At 38.5% G+C, this 14,361-nt stretch overlaps 1 protein-coding gene across 2 annotated transcripts in view; it reads left to right on the forward strand.

Annotated features, from left to right (window-relative positions):
• Nucleotides 1–580: 580 nt before the first annotated feature.
• The window catches only part of Nup133 (nuclear pore complex protein Nup133), a 43,973-nt gene continuing 30,192 nt past the window's right edge, over nucleotides 581–14,361 (forward strand). The window contains exons 1-9 of one of the 2 annotated variants that reach the window (XM_076198463.1): nucleotides 581–732; nucleotides 3,326–3,477; nucleotides 4,497–4,624; nucleotides 4,946–5,145; nucleotides 7,356–7,373; nucleotides 10,081–10,179; nucleotides 11,476–11,700; nucleotides 11,823–11,996; nucleotides 13,697–13,829. In XM_076198463.1, the coding sequence (XP_076054578.1) occupies nucleotides 3,350–3,477; nucleotides 4,497–4,624; nucleotides 4,946–5,145; nucleotides 7,356–7,373; nucleotides 10,081–10,179; nucleotides 11,476–11,700; nucleotides 11,823–11,996; nucleotides 13,697–13,829 (1,105 nt within the window). In that variant the 5' untranslated portion in view covers nucleotides 581–732; nucleotides 3,326–3,349. The remainder of the gene's footprint in view (nucleotides 733–3,325; nucleotides 3,478–4,496; nucleotides 4,625–4,945; nucleotides 5,146–7,355; nucleotides 7,374–10,080; nucleotides 10,180–11,475; nucleotides 11,701–11,822; nucleotides 11,997–13,696; nucleotides 13,830–14,361) is intronic. The other variant, XM_076198464.1, reaches the window with a different exon arrangement.

A 14,361-nucleotide genomic window follows, 5' to 3' on the forward strand; every position in this document is an offset into this window, starting at 1 on the left:
CACTCTACCCTCTCTCCAACAAACATTATATTATCGATAATGTCAGATGATCTTTTTCAGATCACAGCAACAAGAACTTTGCTTGTTTATTCTTGTTTCTAATCATTGAGACACTGAATTCATTTTTCCAAAGTGCATTGTTGTTAAAAAATCCAGAATAGCAACTCTTTAGAAACGATGATTAAAAGGTGTTTTTCAGTAACAACCAGCTCTTTTATCCTTGGGAAGAATAATCTACCAAAAAGAGAGAAGAGATTAGAGAAGGGTAGAAGAGCGAAGGGAAAATATTTATGGATCAGTATTCTGAGTTGAAAGAAATATTAACTATATAAAACATGCAGTACTCCATTGCATAGATGAGAGTTCGTGACAAGTAGAAATATATATATACTAAGCCCTCCAAAGGAAGGGGATTTCGTCATGTACTGAGAAAGGGAATAAATTCCAAGAATTGGAAAACTGAAGAGAATCTATAATACAGTACATCCATCTGCTACCCGTCTCACAGAAAAAAGAGTTATTACTCTCAGTTTTGATGGTTTAATATTTTTGCCTCAGATTTCAATCAAATTTTAAACTATATTGCAACATTGTTGTTAAGAATTGATAAAATTGACCAATCTAGCGCTTTTCAAGCTCGTGTGTGGTACCACACGTTATATTTGTTTTGAACAGAATGGTTGGAAGAAGGAAAGCCATTTAGTAAACACAATATTATTTATTTCTTAAAAGGTATTACATTTTCACTTATTGTACCTCTATATGTAGCCATAGAAAGAGTAATACATTACAAGTGGAATATTCTTTATTGTATTTAACTAGTAGTGGTGGCCCCATGAAAGGCGTGTAGTCAGTAGTGGCAACGTTTAATATTATTTAAGACTAGTGATTTGTTTCATTTTGTATTTGAAATATAAAACGGACCCTTGACTCATTAATCGTTTTGGTACAGCCGTTTTTATGTCACTCAGTTGCTGGACAATTAAAAGTTTTGTGTCACTGGATCCATTGAATGAAAATTCAGAAACCTTCAAGTGGGATTTTTTTTTTATATGAATGAAATCGTTTGGAAAAATGATTTAATATACATGTGATGTTCCTATGCAAACTCAAGAGATCCGTTTGAGGTATATAACGGATCTTTTCTAGTTGAAAAAGATAATTTTATGAAAGCAAGAATACTAAGTAAATTTTTATTACCTGGGGCTGGAATTCCTGGAAATTTATTCTGTCAGTTATCGATACAGCTGAGACAGATCTCCACAGAGGCCAACCAACTCTCTCCTCCATGGTCTAGTGTAGTAGGCTGTTGGAGTTGGAGCTTGGGTATCCTGGCATGGATGGTATTAAATAATTAAGTTTGTAAAACTTACGTGTACCATAGATTAGTATAGGGCTACTAATTAACCTCTTGAATGTAATAACGCCATTGTATGTATCATGAGCTGCGAGGGGAGGTATATGAGAATGCCAGCATCGGCTTCCTGATTATATTTATTTTGTAGTTGAGTGACTCCCATATTCTTAGAACATGATCACATTTTCTATGATGTTATATTTATTTAGCATGAAAGAGAGCAAATATTGTATAATAGTAGTAACTTTGTTTTGTAATGCGCATAATGTGATGCACCATCGTAGATCATGCAACCTGATGTGTGTGCGAATATTTGAATTGAATTGAAGAGGTTACTGAAACTTTGTGTTTATGGATGCTACATGTCGCTGAGACTAAATTCTTCATAACTTCTTACTAATGTTCTGGGAAGCGTCACTTGTCTGTATATCATTTTTATCTTCACTTTGTGCTTTGTAACAAATGCTTTATATTTTGCCATGAATATTAGGACTGTTTATCATTTATTTGTGGTGGTTTTGTAATAGAAAATAAAACAGGCATGTAAAATTTCTGCATTTCCATGAAATTCTGTGAATTTAAGAAGGTTTTTTCACAGTTTGGCATTATTTAAGTTTTTTTAACCAAGCTAAAAAAGAAAAGAAAATAATGATATTAATAATGATAATAATAACTGTAGAATCTCTCCGCCCCCCACTGATCAACAAAGGTCTGAAGCACTCCACTGTCACTCCGCACCATCACTCAGATCATGGTAAAAATTTCTATTACTCAGCTTATGGTTTGGGAGCATTGTTGGTTAGGTTAGGTAAGGTCAGATAAAAAAAGAAAAAAAATTGCCGTGACCTGAGTGATGGCGCAGAGTAATGGCGGAGCACCCCAGTGTGCTTGTGTGGGGGTGAAGTCTACAAAAAAAAAAAAAAAAAAAAAAAAAAAAAAATTAAAATCATAACTGTTTGGTCGCTTTGCTCTCACATCTTTCCTCTCTCTCTCTCTCTCTCTCTCTCTCTCTCTCTCTCTCTCTCTCTCTCTCTCTCTCTCTCTCTCTCTCTCTCTCTCTCTCTCTCTCTCTCTCTCTCTCTCTCTCTCTCTCTCTCTCTCTCTCTCTCTCTCTCTCTCTCTCTCTCTCTCTCTATCTATCTATCTATCTCTATCTCTCTCTCTCTTTTATCAGACCCCAATCACATGCCTGATAAAATAAAGTTAAAAACAATAAGTAAATGAATAAGATAAAAAAAAAATTATGGAGGAAAGTAATTTATTAACATTGTTGCATTCTGAGGGCTATGTATATCAATTATTCTAGAAATGAATTATCATAAGGCTATTACAACTCATGACACATAACAGAACACAACATAAACACATAGGCAATTATTTGAACAATTTATAGTAAAATTTACAGAATTCATGGTTGGGGCAAGTTGATCGAATCTGTCGAGAATTGTTTGGGATGGGAAGGGTGGGTGTCTGCATGGGAGCTTGCTCGGAGAGACCGTGGAAGTGAAGCAACACATTCCTTGGCCTATACCCCTAGTTGATGATGGTGCATTTGACATATAGTTCATTATCTGATAGTCATTATTTATTCATATTTAATATTCTTATTTTATTTATTATTATTTATATTATTATAATTTTTATTTATTTATTTTATTTATTTTGTATTATTATTTATATTATTATATTTTTTACTTATTTATTTATTTATTTATTTATATTATTTTTTTTTCTGCATCCAACCTAGTTATAGACCAAAAAGTCTCCTGTTGGCATGCTCAGCCTTTGTAATCCTTTTGTAATCCTTTGTCATAGTCTTGCATCTTCCTAGCCACATGTTTGAGTCCCACACTTCTCTTTGATTCCCAGCAGTCCAAGTATATAGGGCAAAGGTGACGGCTTCAGCTGCAGATACATGCCTCCCAGCACACGCTCCTCACTACTCATGCAAGTAATTATTTTTTGCAGGGCTCGTTGCAGAACTTCACCAAGATGTACACACCAAAAAGTGCCACCGGGAGCTTGTCCTTCAGCTCTGCCAGTGCCAGGGCGGCAGCGGCTAAAAGGAGAAGCGGCAACATATTCACTCCAGGAGCCAAAAGATCTCCCTTCCCGCAAGGGTAAGTTGTACATTACAGTACAGTGGTGCAATGTCATCACGGATGTTCAAGATGAATATGAATAGTGTGGTGACAAAGGTAAATGCAAGGATGCTGGGCAGGTGTGTGGAACTAGTTAATAAAAATAGAGGGAAGTGAGAGGTGAACCAGGTAATGTTTGAACTGCCGACTGTAGCCAGTTTCCCTGGGACTGTGGAACTTGTACTATATGAAAGTGGCAGTTGCCGACAAGTCTATCAAAATAAACACCATGTGAGGACGAAGGCCTTTACTAGTACGACGTACGCTGTGACAAGCGAAACGTACTAATAAAGTCTCCATCCTCACTTGTGGTGTTTCTTTCAATAGACTTCTCAGCAACTATCACTTTCATGTGGTGCTACTTCCACAGTCCCAGGGAAACTGGCTACAGTCGGCAGTTCAAACATTAACTGGTTCATCTCCCACTTCCCTCTATTTTTATTTACAAATTCCACGCACCTGCCCAGCACCCTTGCATTTACCTTCGTCACCATACCATTCATATTCATCTTGAACAACCGTGATGACATTGCACAACTTCACCTCAAAATTCCACTTATTCAAAGTGATATTGTTCCCAAGGACAGAAACTGTAGTTATTGCCAACAAAATACAAATCAGTTACCAGTGAGGGCATTGCATCATGGGTATTTAATGTGTGTTATCAGACCAATCTTGTGTTTGTACTTCTTGTTTGAATTACTTGATATTCTTAGATGCTCGCTAGCTGAGTGGGTTAGGGTGTCATTACTTGTGACGGAGGTCGAGATGATGGCGATCCGAATCCTGCTCAGGGCAAGTTGAACCAAGGGCATGGTTCATTAAAGTTCACTGTAAGGGGCACCATCCCAGCCTCCTGATAGGAGAGGAGTTTGTGATGTTAATCCAAATCATCAAACTTCTTTATATTCTTGACTTAATGTCTCAGTCAGAAACTTCCATAAAATGATGTGCTTTTAGTTTGTGAATTTATTGACAATTGTTGTTTGATGTTGCAGACGTACGACACCACTGAACCGGTCCTTCCAGGGCTCCCAATTGATCGAAGGAAGTGGACAGTACCACATGGAAAGTTATGGTTCATCTCTTCCAGCTCTTGTCATGGAAGTCTTAGCCTATGCTGATCGTAAGAAAGACCTTATTTTTCTATTTACTATTTTTCCTTCACTTTTTCATTGAAACAAGAATGCTTCTCATCCTTTAAAGCCTAGATATGCTCGTAAACTAAATAAAATCATGGTATTAATCAGGACAAAATCAATGAGGTGACTTAGGAGTTTAATTAGAATTGTTTTTTTGTAGTGACTTATATTTTGCAAAAGGAGAGGCTGTTTCAATGATTCCTAGTCCCCTTGCTGTTTGGGTTAAAAAAAAATGTCACAAAATCTCTTGTATTGCACATGCTATGTTCTGTGGTGAAATTAAACTTCATGATTATCGCTCACAGGCAACACAGAAATGTCTGCGCAGCTAGATCCATCTGGTTGGGCATGGTTGGTGTGTGGACGGCGACTTCTCATATGGCGCTACCGTCCTGAAGGAGAGAAGCGTTTGGCTAACACACAGTTCCGAGAACTCACTCTTCCACCTTCAGATTTAGCACACCGAGCACAGTTGGTCACGGTGTATGCATCTAGTGAGAACCAGGTATTGACCAAGTGTTAAATTGAAGGTTGTGTTAAATTAATGTATTATTTTCTTATGTAAAATATTTTTTATGACAGCTATATAGGTATTGAACAAGTGTTAAGTTGAAGCTTGTGTTAAATTTATGTATTATTTTTTTATATAAGATGTTTTTTTATAACAGCTATATAGATTTAAAAAGTGCTTGATTTTTTCTTAAAGTTGTTGAGTAACGGATTTAAGAGCTTTCTAATAAAGAAAATAGTGTTTACAGGAAGTTAAAGAAATAGTTGCTTAACCACTTCAGTACGATGACAGCTATGTAGGCATCATGAGGCGCGAGTGAGTACACAAAGATGCTGGCGTCGGCATCTTGATTGTATGTATATTTTTTGTAGTTGGACATGAGTTACTCCCGGATTCTGTAAATGAGTCTGATCACGATTTCTGTGTTTATTATTATAGAGTAAAAGAGAACGAGTAATACAGCAGTGTCTTTATATTTTATAATGCGAGTAGTGTGTTCCATCGTACATATGGCAGCCGATGCTGTGCGCGAGAATTTGACTTGTACTGAAGTGGTTAATGTGGAAATACTCAAAGGTAAAATTATCTCGTATTAACCAGAATATAATTATTAAATGACAACTGGGCAATAATGGGTTGATGCAAGTGCACAGGAAAGCTACAGTCAATCACTATGATAGTTAACACAGAACCTTAAATATTAAAATACAAGTTGAACTATAGTTTATCAGTAATTGATATTCAAGTTAAGCAATGTCCAGCATTCACAACATGACCTCTGATTGGTTGAGTCACTGGCCAATGAGAGATGTCCAATGAAGGAAAGTACGAGGTGTAGAAAGAGATGTGATTTAATTTCTAAAATATGCTGGTTTACCAGCTACTAATGTACAGACATTTATGGACAATTTAAAACTACGCTTATAAAGGAGTACAGATGCTCCTCAACTTACGTTTTAGTTACGTTCCGAACGGCCGAACGTAAGTTGAAAATGAACGTAAGTTGTTACTGTACTATACATCCATAAATTCTATTACAGTATCTTATAAAACACCCCTAAATCATTAATTATAAACATAACATTGTAAAATAATAAAATTAATTTCATACATACATATACCAAGGCATTTTCCCCCTTTCAAGGGAGGTAGCCAAAAAGGGAAAGGCATAAAAACACTCCCACCCATTTCATCCCTACATACACTCCACACCCCTCCCACCCTTCCTCTCATCTGAGCACCTCCTGGATGACGGGTCATCGCTGCACCCTGCCCACCGCCCTGGGTCAGAAGCAGTGTCGCAAGACACAGTACATCCACAGCAAGGCCGCTTCATTTAATCGGCGACCCCCCCTCTCCGTCCCCCTTTGCATATAAGGCGAGGACGGGGAGAAATCCCTTCGGGCTGCGTCAATTCAAGCAACATAAATTGAGATGGTGGAGGAGGAGGGGAGGAAGAGGAGGAGGATGAGGCAAGGCACTTTCAGTCTGTCATTTGTACAATGTAAACAATGGACGCAGCATCATGCGTAAGTATCGTTTGAACTACGGAGAGTGTGCTAAACTAAAAAATTCACTCAAAAATATTTTTTAGTCAGTTCAAACGTAAAATAAAAAAAACGAAAAATGAATGAACTTAAGTAGAGGAGCGTCTAAATTTTTTTGTATGATATACGAAGGATACTCGCTGGCCAGGCGGATTAGAGTGTCAGTACTTGCAGCAGAGGTCAAAGTGATGGCAGATCGATCCCTGCCACTAGTGAGTTGGACCAAGGACATGGTTCATTAAATTCCACGCTACAAAGTCCTCTGTAATGGGCACCAACCTAGCCTCCTGATAGGGTGTTCTCAATGTTAAACGGAATTGTGATATATGAAATGAAATGAGGTATTTATTACCTTTAGTTTGATTTGATACGGTTTAACATCACAAACTCCCCCATATCAGAAGGCTAGGACAGTGCCCCTCACAGAGGGCTTTGTAGCATGGAATATAATGAACCATGCCCTTGGTTCAACTTCACCAGTGGCAGGATTTGAACCGCCATCCCCTCGACCTTCACCATGAGAAATGACGCCCTAACCCGCTCAGCCATAGTAAATATAGAAAACCTGAACTTCAGGCTAGTTTTAAATATTAACTAAGTTACACTGTCATTCTTGTATATAATACTTCTCCATTGCCCTCTCTCTTTCGCTTTCAGGAATTCCACAGCACAAAGGTATTTGACAGATGCCCCCAGGGTTTTCTCATAAGTTCCTCAGAGAAGAAATATATTGTTGTCTGTGTTGGGCTAATGTGGGGTAGTGTCTGATGGTGGGTTTTTGTGTCGTCTGTGTGATGTATGTTTCAGGGGCATTTCCTGAGTAGATTGATTAATCTGTTTCAAAGAATTACAAAGGTGGAGCATGCCGACAGGAGACCTTTTGGTCCATAACTGGGTCAGATGTGGAAAGAAATATATAATAATAATTAAAAAAGAATAATAATAAATAAATAGAAATTAAAATAATATGATAAATAGAATAGATAAATGCATATAGTTGAATAATAAACAGGTAAATAGTAAATAATAAATTGACAGATATCTAATAATAAATGAAAATCAAGCAAATAATAATAAACAAACAAATAAAATAAATGGCAGTCATTACAGCATTTTGCTTAGATGTTTATCTAAACGAATCTTAAAACTTTGAACTGAACTACATTGCACTGCCTCTGTAGGAAGTTTATTCCATTCATTAACTACATGGTTGGCAAAGTTGTTTCTACCCACTTCCAAATTAAATCTATTTCCTGACCGTTTGAGACCATTATTTCTTGTCGGATTCTCTGGTTCTTTCTTCAAAGAGACCCTTCGACACCCACTGTATCTCCCTGTAAATCACTCAGTGAGGAAAATTAATATTTCTGTGTGGTTAGTATTTACCTAGTTGTATCTTCTACGCTCGTGGTGTCCTGTCTCTGTATCTCGCCATGTCTAATTTGTTCTTAAATTCGTGTATTGTTTTTGCACACTATTGTTTTGTCTAGTTTGTATGTATGTATGTGTGTGTATGTCAATAATGTCTGGAGCTCTGCTAACTGTATATTAGTTCTTCTTCAGTTATGGTGTGAGACCTGATTGAATGTGGCAACTTTCATTCTTGTGTGTCTTGGGTTTAATGGGTTAGGGTGTTGTTACTTGCGGCGAAGGTCGATGGGATGGTGGTTCAAATCCTGCCACCGGTGAAGTTGAACCAAGGGCATGGTTCATTAAATTCCATGCTACAAAGTCCTCTGATGGGAGGAGTTTGTGACGTTAAACCATATCACATATCATGTGAAAAGAGCAGTCTGAAGGGATTTCTACCCATCTTCTCCATTTCCACATGAGGGGACGGAGAGGGAGGGGTTGCCGATTTTCCCTCGTGCAGAAAATATAGAGACAATGGAGAAAAAACTTCGAGCCACATCAAAATATCCCTACACAATCACTCTCCACTCATCCCTATCCCTTCCCTTCTCCCTTTCTTGCTCAGCTGGCACTCACCTCTTTCTCAAAGCCCTTTCACCCCATCCATCCATAATTTCTATACACAAAGAAAACCCAGTGTAGACTCATTATTCTTGAAGCTTTGTCTATAACTGAATTACTTCTTTGAGTCCTCTTGATTGTTGGGAACTAGGCTGAAGAAGTGTACTTGAGTTTAGTACTTATAGACTGTTTTTACCATTATTATTAATTTTTTTTTATTTTTTTATTAATTTATTATTTTTCTTCTATTTTTTATTTATTTATTTTTTTAATGTGGGGTAGTCATTTATTTTGCTATATGCGTGTCCTAGGATGGTGAGATTTTTGTTTAAAGTTAGGGGCTGTCTCTCCAAGAGTGGCCAACGGGTACTTTGAAGATTCAAGGCTCTCTGGGGTAAGTAGCATAATAGAGAGATTCTGAGGAATGTTGACATCATGTGTATGTGTTAACCATGAATGTTGATGAATGTCGGGTATATGCTTTGACATGGCCACCCTTTGCGTAAAGGGGAAAATGCTTAGTATATATGGTTGTTTATGGATGATGCTGTGATGCATGGGAGTGGGTGGGGGATGGGAGGTGAGGAAGTATGTGTGAATGATATTTTGATGCAGCCCAAAGGGATTTCTCCATCTTCTCTATTCCTGTATGAGGGGACGGAGAGTGGTGGTCGCCAATTAAATGAAGCGGTCTTGCTGTGGATGTGCTGCATCTTGCTACATTGCTTCTGACCCAGGGCAGTGGGCGAGATGCAGGGATGACCTGTCATCCAGGAGGAGCCAAGATAAGAGGGAGGGAGGGGTGGTGAATGGGAGTGGAGTATGTGGGGATGGAATGGATGGGAGTGGATTTTATGCCTTTGTTTTTAGGCTACCTCCCTTGTAAGAAGAAAAAAGCTGTTGGTATATGTATGTATATATCATCATGATGAGCTATGCCCTGCTGCACTGCATTTGGTCAAAACAGTGTGATAGGGGTAGGATGATCATCCATTCCCTAGGTTCCAAGATTTTGTATGTGCGAGAGATTCACCATGGTCTTGAATCATATGTTTGACATGTGATCAATAGCTGTTACCCTCTGTGATGAGAGCTCTCCAATTTAATGAAGTGGCCTTGCTGTGGATGCGCTGTGTCTTGTGACATTGTCTCTGACCTAGGGCAGTGGAAAAGATGCAGGGATGACCCGTCATCCAGGAGGTGCCAAGATAAGAGGGAGGGAAGAGAGTGAAGGGGAGTGGAGTGTGATAGGGATGCAATAGGTGGGAGTGGTTTTTATGCCTTTGTTTTTTTTGGCTACCTCCCTTATAAGGGGGGAAAATGCCTTTGGTATATATATATATGTATGTATTTACATTATACTTGGATGTATATTCTAAGAAGGATTTGTTTTTTGTTTTTTATGCAGGTGCCCTCGTGCATTGCTGTGTCACCTGAAGGTTTTGTACGATACTGGCCGAGTATTGCTCATGAAGGTTCCTACCATGAAGTTAGCACCGAGCTTCAGGTACGTGTTCATTGGTTCATAAAAATTATTAATTATTATTATACTTCATACCCATAACATATGAAGGTCTTTCATGATCATATTTATCCTTATTTAGTTATACAGACACTCCTCAACTTACGTTTTAGTTACGTTCCGAACGGCCGAACGTAAGTTGAAAATGAACATAAGTTGTTACTGTACTATACATCCGTAAATTCTATTACTGTATCTTATAAAACACCCCTAAATCATTAATTATACACATAACATTGTAAAATAATAACATTAATTTCAAATAAATTAAATTCAAGCAACATAAATTGAGATGGTGGAGGAGGAGGAGGAGGCAAGGCATGTTCAGTTTGTCGTTTGTGCAATGTAAACAATGGACGCAGCGTCATGTGCAAGTATCGTTTGAACTACGGAGAGCGCGCTAAACTAAAAAATTCACTTAAATTTTTTTTTTACAGTCAGTTCAAATGTAAAATCGAAAAAACGTAAAATGAATGAACGTAAGTAGAGGAGCTTCTGTATTGTCATTATAATTTATTTATTATGAGATGGAGGTATGAGGTGAAGGGGACAGTCAGCAGAAGGAGAATGTCTGTTGAGTAAGGAAGGGAGAGGGCAGGAGATAGGGATGAGCGGAGAGTGGCTGTGTATAGATGATACTGTTATGTAAGGAAGGGAGGGGTGGGGGGTAGTGGATGCTTATGTGTGAGTGATATTTTGACGCTGCCCGAAGGGATTTCTCCCCGTCTTCTCTTTTTCTGCATGAGGGGACGGAGAGAAGGTGTCACTGATAAAGTGAAGCAGCCTTGCTGAGGGTGCACTGTCTTGCTGCATTGTTTCTGACCCAGGGCAGTGAGCAGGAATCAGGGATGACCCTTCATCCATGAGGAGTTAAGATGAGATAAGGGGGGAAAAGGGTAGTGGATGGGAGTGGCTACTTGCCTTTTGACTTGGCTACTGCCCTTATAAGGGGGAAAAAGCCCTTGATATACAAATAGATAGGTTATAATTGTTTTATTTTTTATTATTATTATTATTATTATTATTATTATTATTATTTTATTTAATTATATTTTTTCTTGGCCCCAGCAGGAGCCAAGATAAGAGAGAGGGAGGGGGGTGGATGGGAGTGGAGGAGATAGAATGGGTGGAAATGGATTTTATACCTTTGTTTTTTGGCTACCTCCCTTGTAAGGGGGAAAAAGCCTTTGGTATGTATGTATATATTATTTATTTTTTATCATTATTTGTTTATTTTTATTTTATTCATTTATTGTATTTTGTTTTTTCTTTTTCTTCTAGGGTCAAGAGTGTGACAGTGTTTTGTTCCTGGGCTGTTCTCTGGGATGTTTTTTAGCCACAACAACATCCACCACATTACTGATCCAGCCAGGGTCATCTGGGCTGGGTGGGCAACAGTCCGTTCACGTAAGACTCCTTAAAGTTCCTGCTGGATGGCTTGGTGGAATGTCAAAAAGAGTGTCGTCGCTTGTCTTCGGTTCCATGCCAACTCAAGCTCCTGAAGCGGTGAGTCTTGTTTTTGTACTTTTTCGAGTTTTGCTTTATGGTGTATCATTTGAGTCCGTGCTTTATAGATGTAGAAGTTGATTCAGAAGTTAACTTTAAATATGTTCTCCGTTACTTGTCAGAGGTTTGTCCGTGCCGTAGGAATTCCCGGTGCAAAATCAGGAGAACACTGGATCCTGGTTTTGTCGGCACATTTCCTGCAGAAGTGGCATGTTGAAGTTGGGGAGTCGGACAAACTCTTATACCAGTGCAATGTAGAGAAATACATCAGAGAAGGCTTTGTTGATCATGTCTGGGTAAGTAGTAATATATTTGTAGTTGTATTTATATTCTCAGATTGGTTGCAAAATAGGATGAATCATATGAAAGGTAAAAGAAAAGAGAAGGGAAGTAAAGTGTAAGATAAAGGAGAAAAAAAGGAGAGCTGATGTAAAGTGTGGGAAAAGTATGACAAAATTTTGAAAGTAATAAAAAGATGTTTTGGAAGGAAATTAAGAGAGGAAGGGGAGGTGAATCAAGTAGAGAAGAAAAGGTAAAAGGTGCAGATGGAGAGAAGATAATGGAAGAGACAATGGTAAGAGGAAGATGGGCAGAATATTTTAGGGAGTTGTTAAATGTGGAAGAGGATAGGGAGGGAAAGGTAGTTGCAGTGGGAGGCACTAAGAAAATGACTGATAAATGAGGAAAATAGGGGAGAAATAAGAAAAGATGAGGTGAAAGCAGTTATGAAAATGATGAGAGCAGGTAAGGCACCTGGGTTAGATGGGTGTCATATGGAGTATCTAAAAAAGGAAGGTGCAGTGATGGTGGACTGGATGGTGAGGTTGTTAAATGTTTGTCTAAATGAGGGTAGAGTGCCAGAGGACTGGAGGAATTTCTGTATAGTTCCATTGTACAAGGGAAAAGGGGACAAGTGTGAGTAGTAGTTTCAGAGGGGTTTGTTGAGTGTAGTTGGGAAGGCTTTTGGGAGGGTGTTGGTTTAGAGGATTAGTAGAGGAACAGAGGGAGTAATTAATGAGGAACAGTGGGTTTAGGAAAGGTAGTGGTTGTGTAGATCAGATTTTTTTTTTTTTTTTTTTTTTTTGTGGTAAGGCATATGTGAGAAAGCTTTAGGAAAAGGTAAGGATGTTTTTTGGGCCTTTATGGATTTGGAAAAGGCTTATGACAGGGTAGACAGGAAGGCATTATGGGAGGTATTGCAGATATATGGGATAGGAGGAAAGCTGTTAAGAGAAGTCAAGAGTTTATACGAGAGTAGTAGAGCCTATGTTAGAATTAGAAATGGAGAGAGCGAGTGGTTTGAGGTAAAGGTGGGACTTTATCAGGGATATGTCATGTTGCTATGGCTGTTCAATTTATACATGGATGGTGTGGTGAGAGAGGTAAATGCAAGGTTAATGGGGCTGGGTATTGGAGGTGGTTTAAAAAAAATTGAGAAAGTGGAAGATAAGCCAGTTGTTGTTTGCTGACAACACTGCACTTGTGGCAGGATCAAAGGAGGGATTGAGGAAGTTAGTGACAGAGTTTGGGAAGGTGTGCGAAAGAAGGAAGTTGAAAATAAATGAAAAATAAATGTGGGTAAAGGTAAGGTGATGAGATGTACAAGGGGAGAGGATGGCAGAAGATTGGAAGTGAGTATTAAGGAAGAGAGACTGAAGGAAGTGGATAGCTGTTACTTGGGGGTGAATGTGGTGGGAAAGGGAGAAGTGGAGGTGGAGGTAGAATATAGATTGAGAGAAGCAAGTAAATGCCTTGGGGGGATTAAAGATTATAATGAGAAATAAACGTTTGGGAATGGATGATAAGAGGAGATTGTATGAAGGGGTGATTGTGACAACCACACTGTATTGGGTAGAAACATGAAGCATAAGAGAGGAGGAAAGGAAGAGTTTAAATGTGTTTGAGATGAAATGCCTGAGAAGTATGGATTATCAGCATCCTTTTTTTTTTTTTTTTCCTCTCTCTCTCTACGAGGATTTATTTCTTGTTTGATTAGGGACGGGAAAGAGCAACGGCACCTCAGCTGAGGGTTTGGTTAGTGGACATGCAGCCCACAGCCATTTCTTCCGTCATGATCCTCACTGCGGCTGTCAACCCGCAGGTCTCTCAACAGCTCGTATATGCACTGGGTAAGTACGTATGTATAGAGACTCCTGTCCCCCTTGTAGGTAGAGTGGCCAAGTCCAAGAACATACCCGCACTAAAAGACGGGCTCACACTACTCTTCTCAGGTGGGCAGCATAAAGGGTTGCCTACTTCCTGCAATTTATGTCACTTGTAGCTAGTGACATAGTAAGTAACAATTCCACACCAATGCAATGCTGCTCTTTTTTTTTTTTTCTCTCTCTCTCTCTCTCTCTTTTTCTTCTTCTTCTTCTTCCTCTTCTTCTTTTTCTTTCTAGAGACCTGTGGGAGGTTTTGAGGACTTGCTAGCCAATGTGGGTCTTTGGGATTTTCACTAATTTAAGGGAACAATTGATTGATAGATGAGCCCTGATATTCATGGGGTCCACATTTGTTGATTAATTATTATTATTATTTATTTATTTTTGGCTACCCCCCATGTAAGGGGGGGAAAAGCCTTTGGTATATGTATATGTATATATTTATTTATTTTTTAATGTGTTATCTTGTGTTGAACATTTTTTTTTTTTTTTTTTA

The sequence above is a fragment of the Oratosquilla oratoria genome, chromosome 15 (genome assembly GCF_046742065.1).
Source record: "Oratosquilla oratoria isolate Oo_2021 chromosome 15, ASM4674206v1, whole genome shotgun sequence".
NCBI lineage: Eukaryota > Metazoa > Arthropoda > Malacostraca > Stomatopoda > Squillidae > Oratosquilla > Oratosquilla oratoria.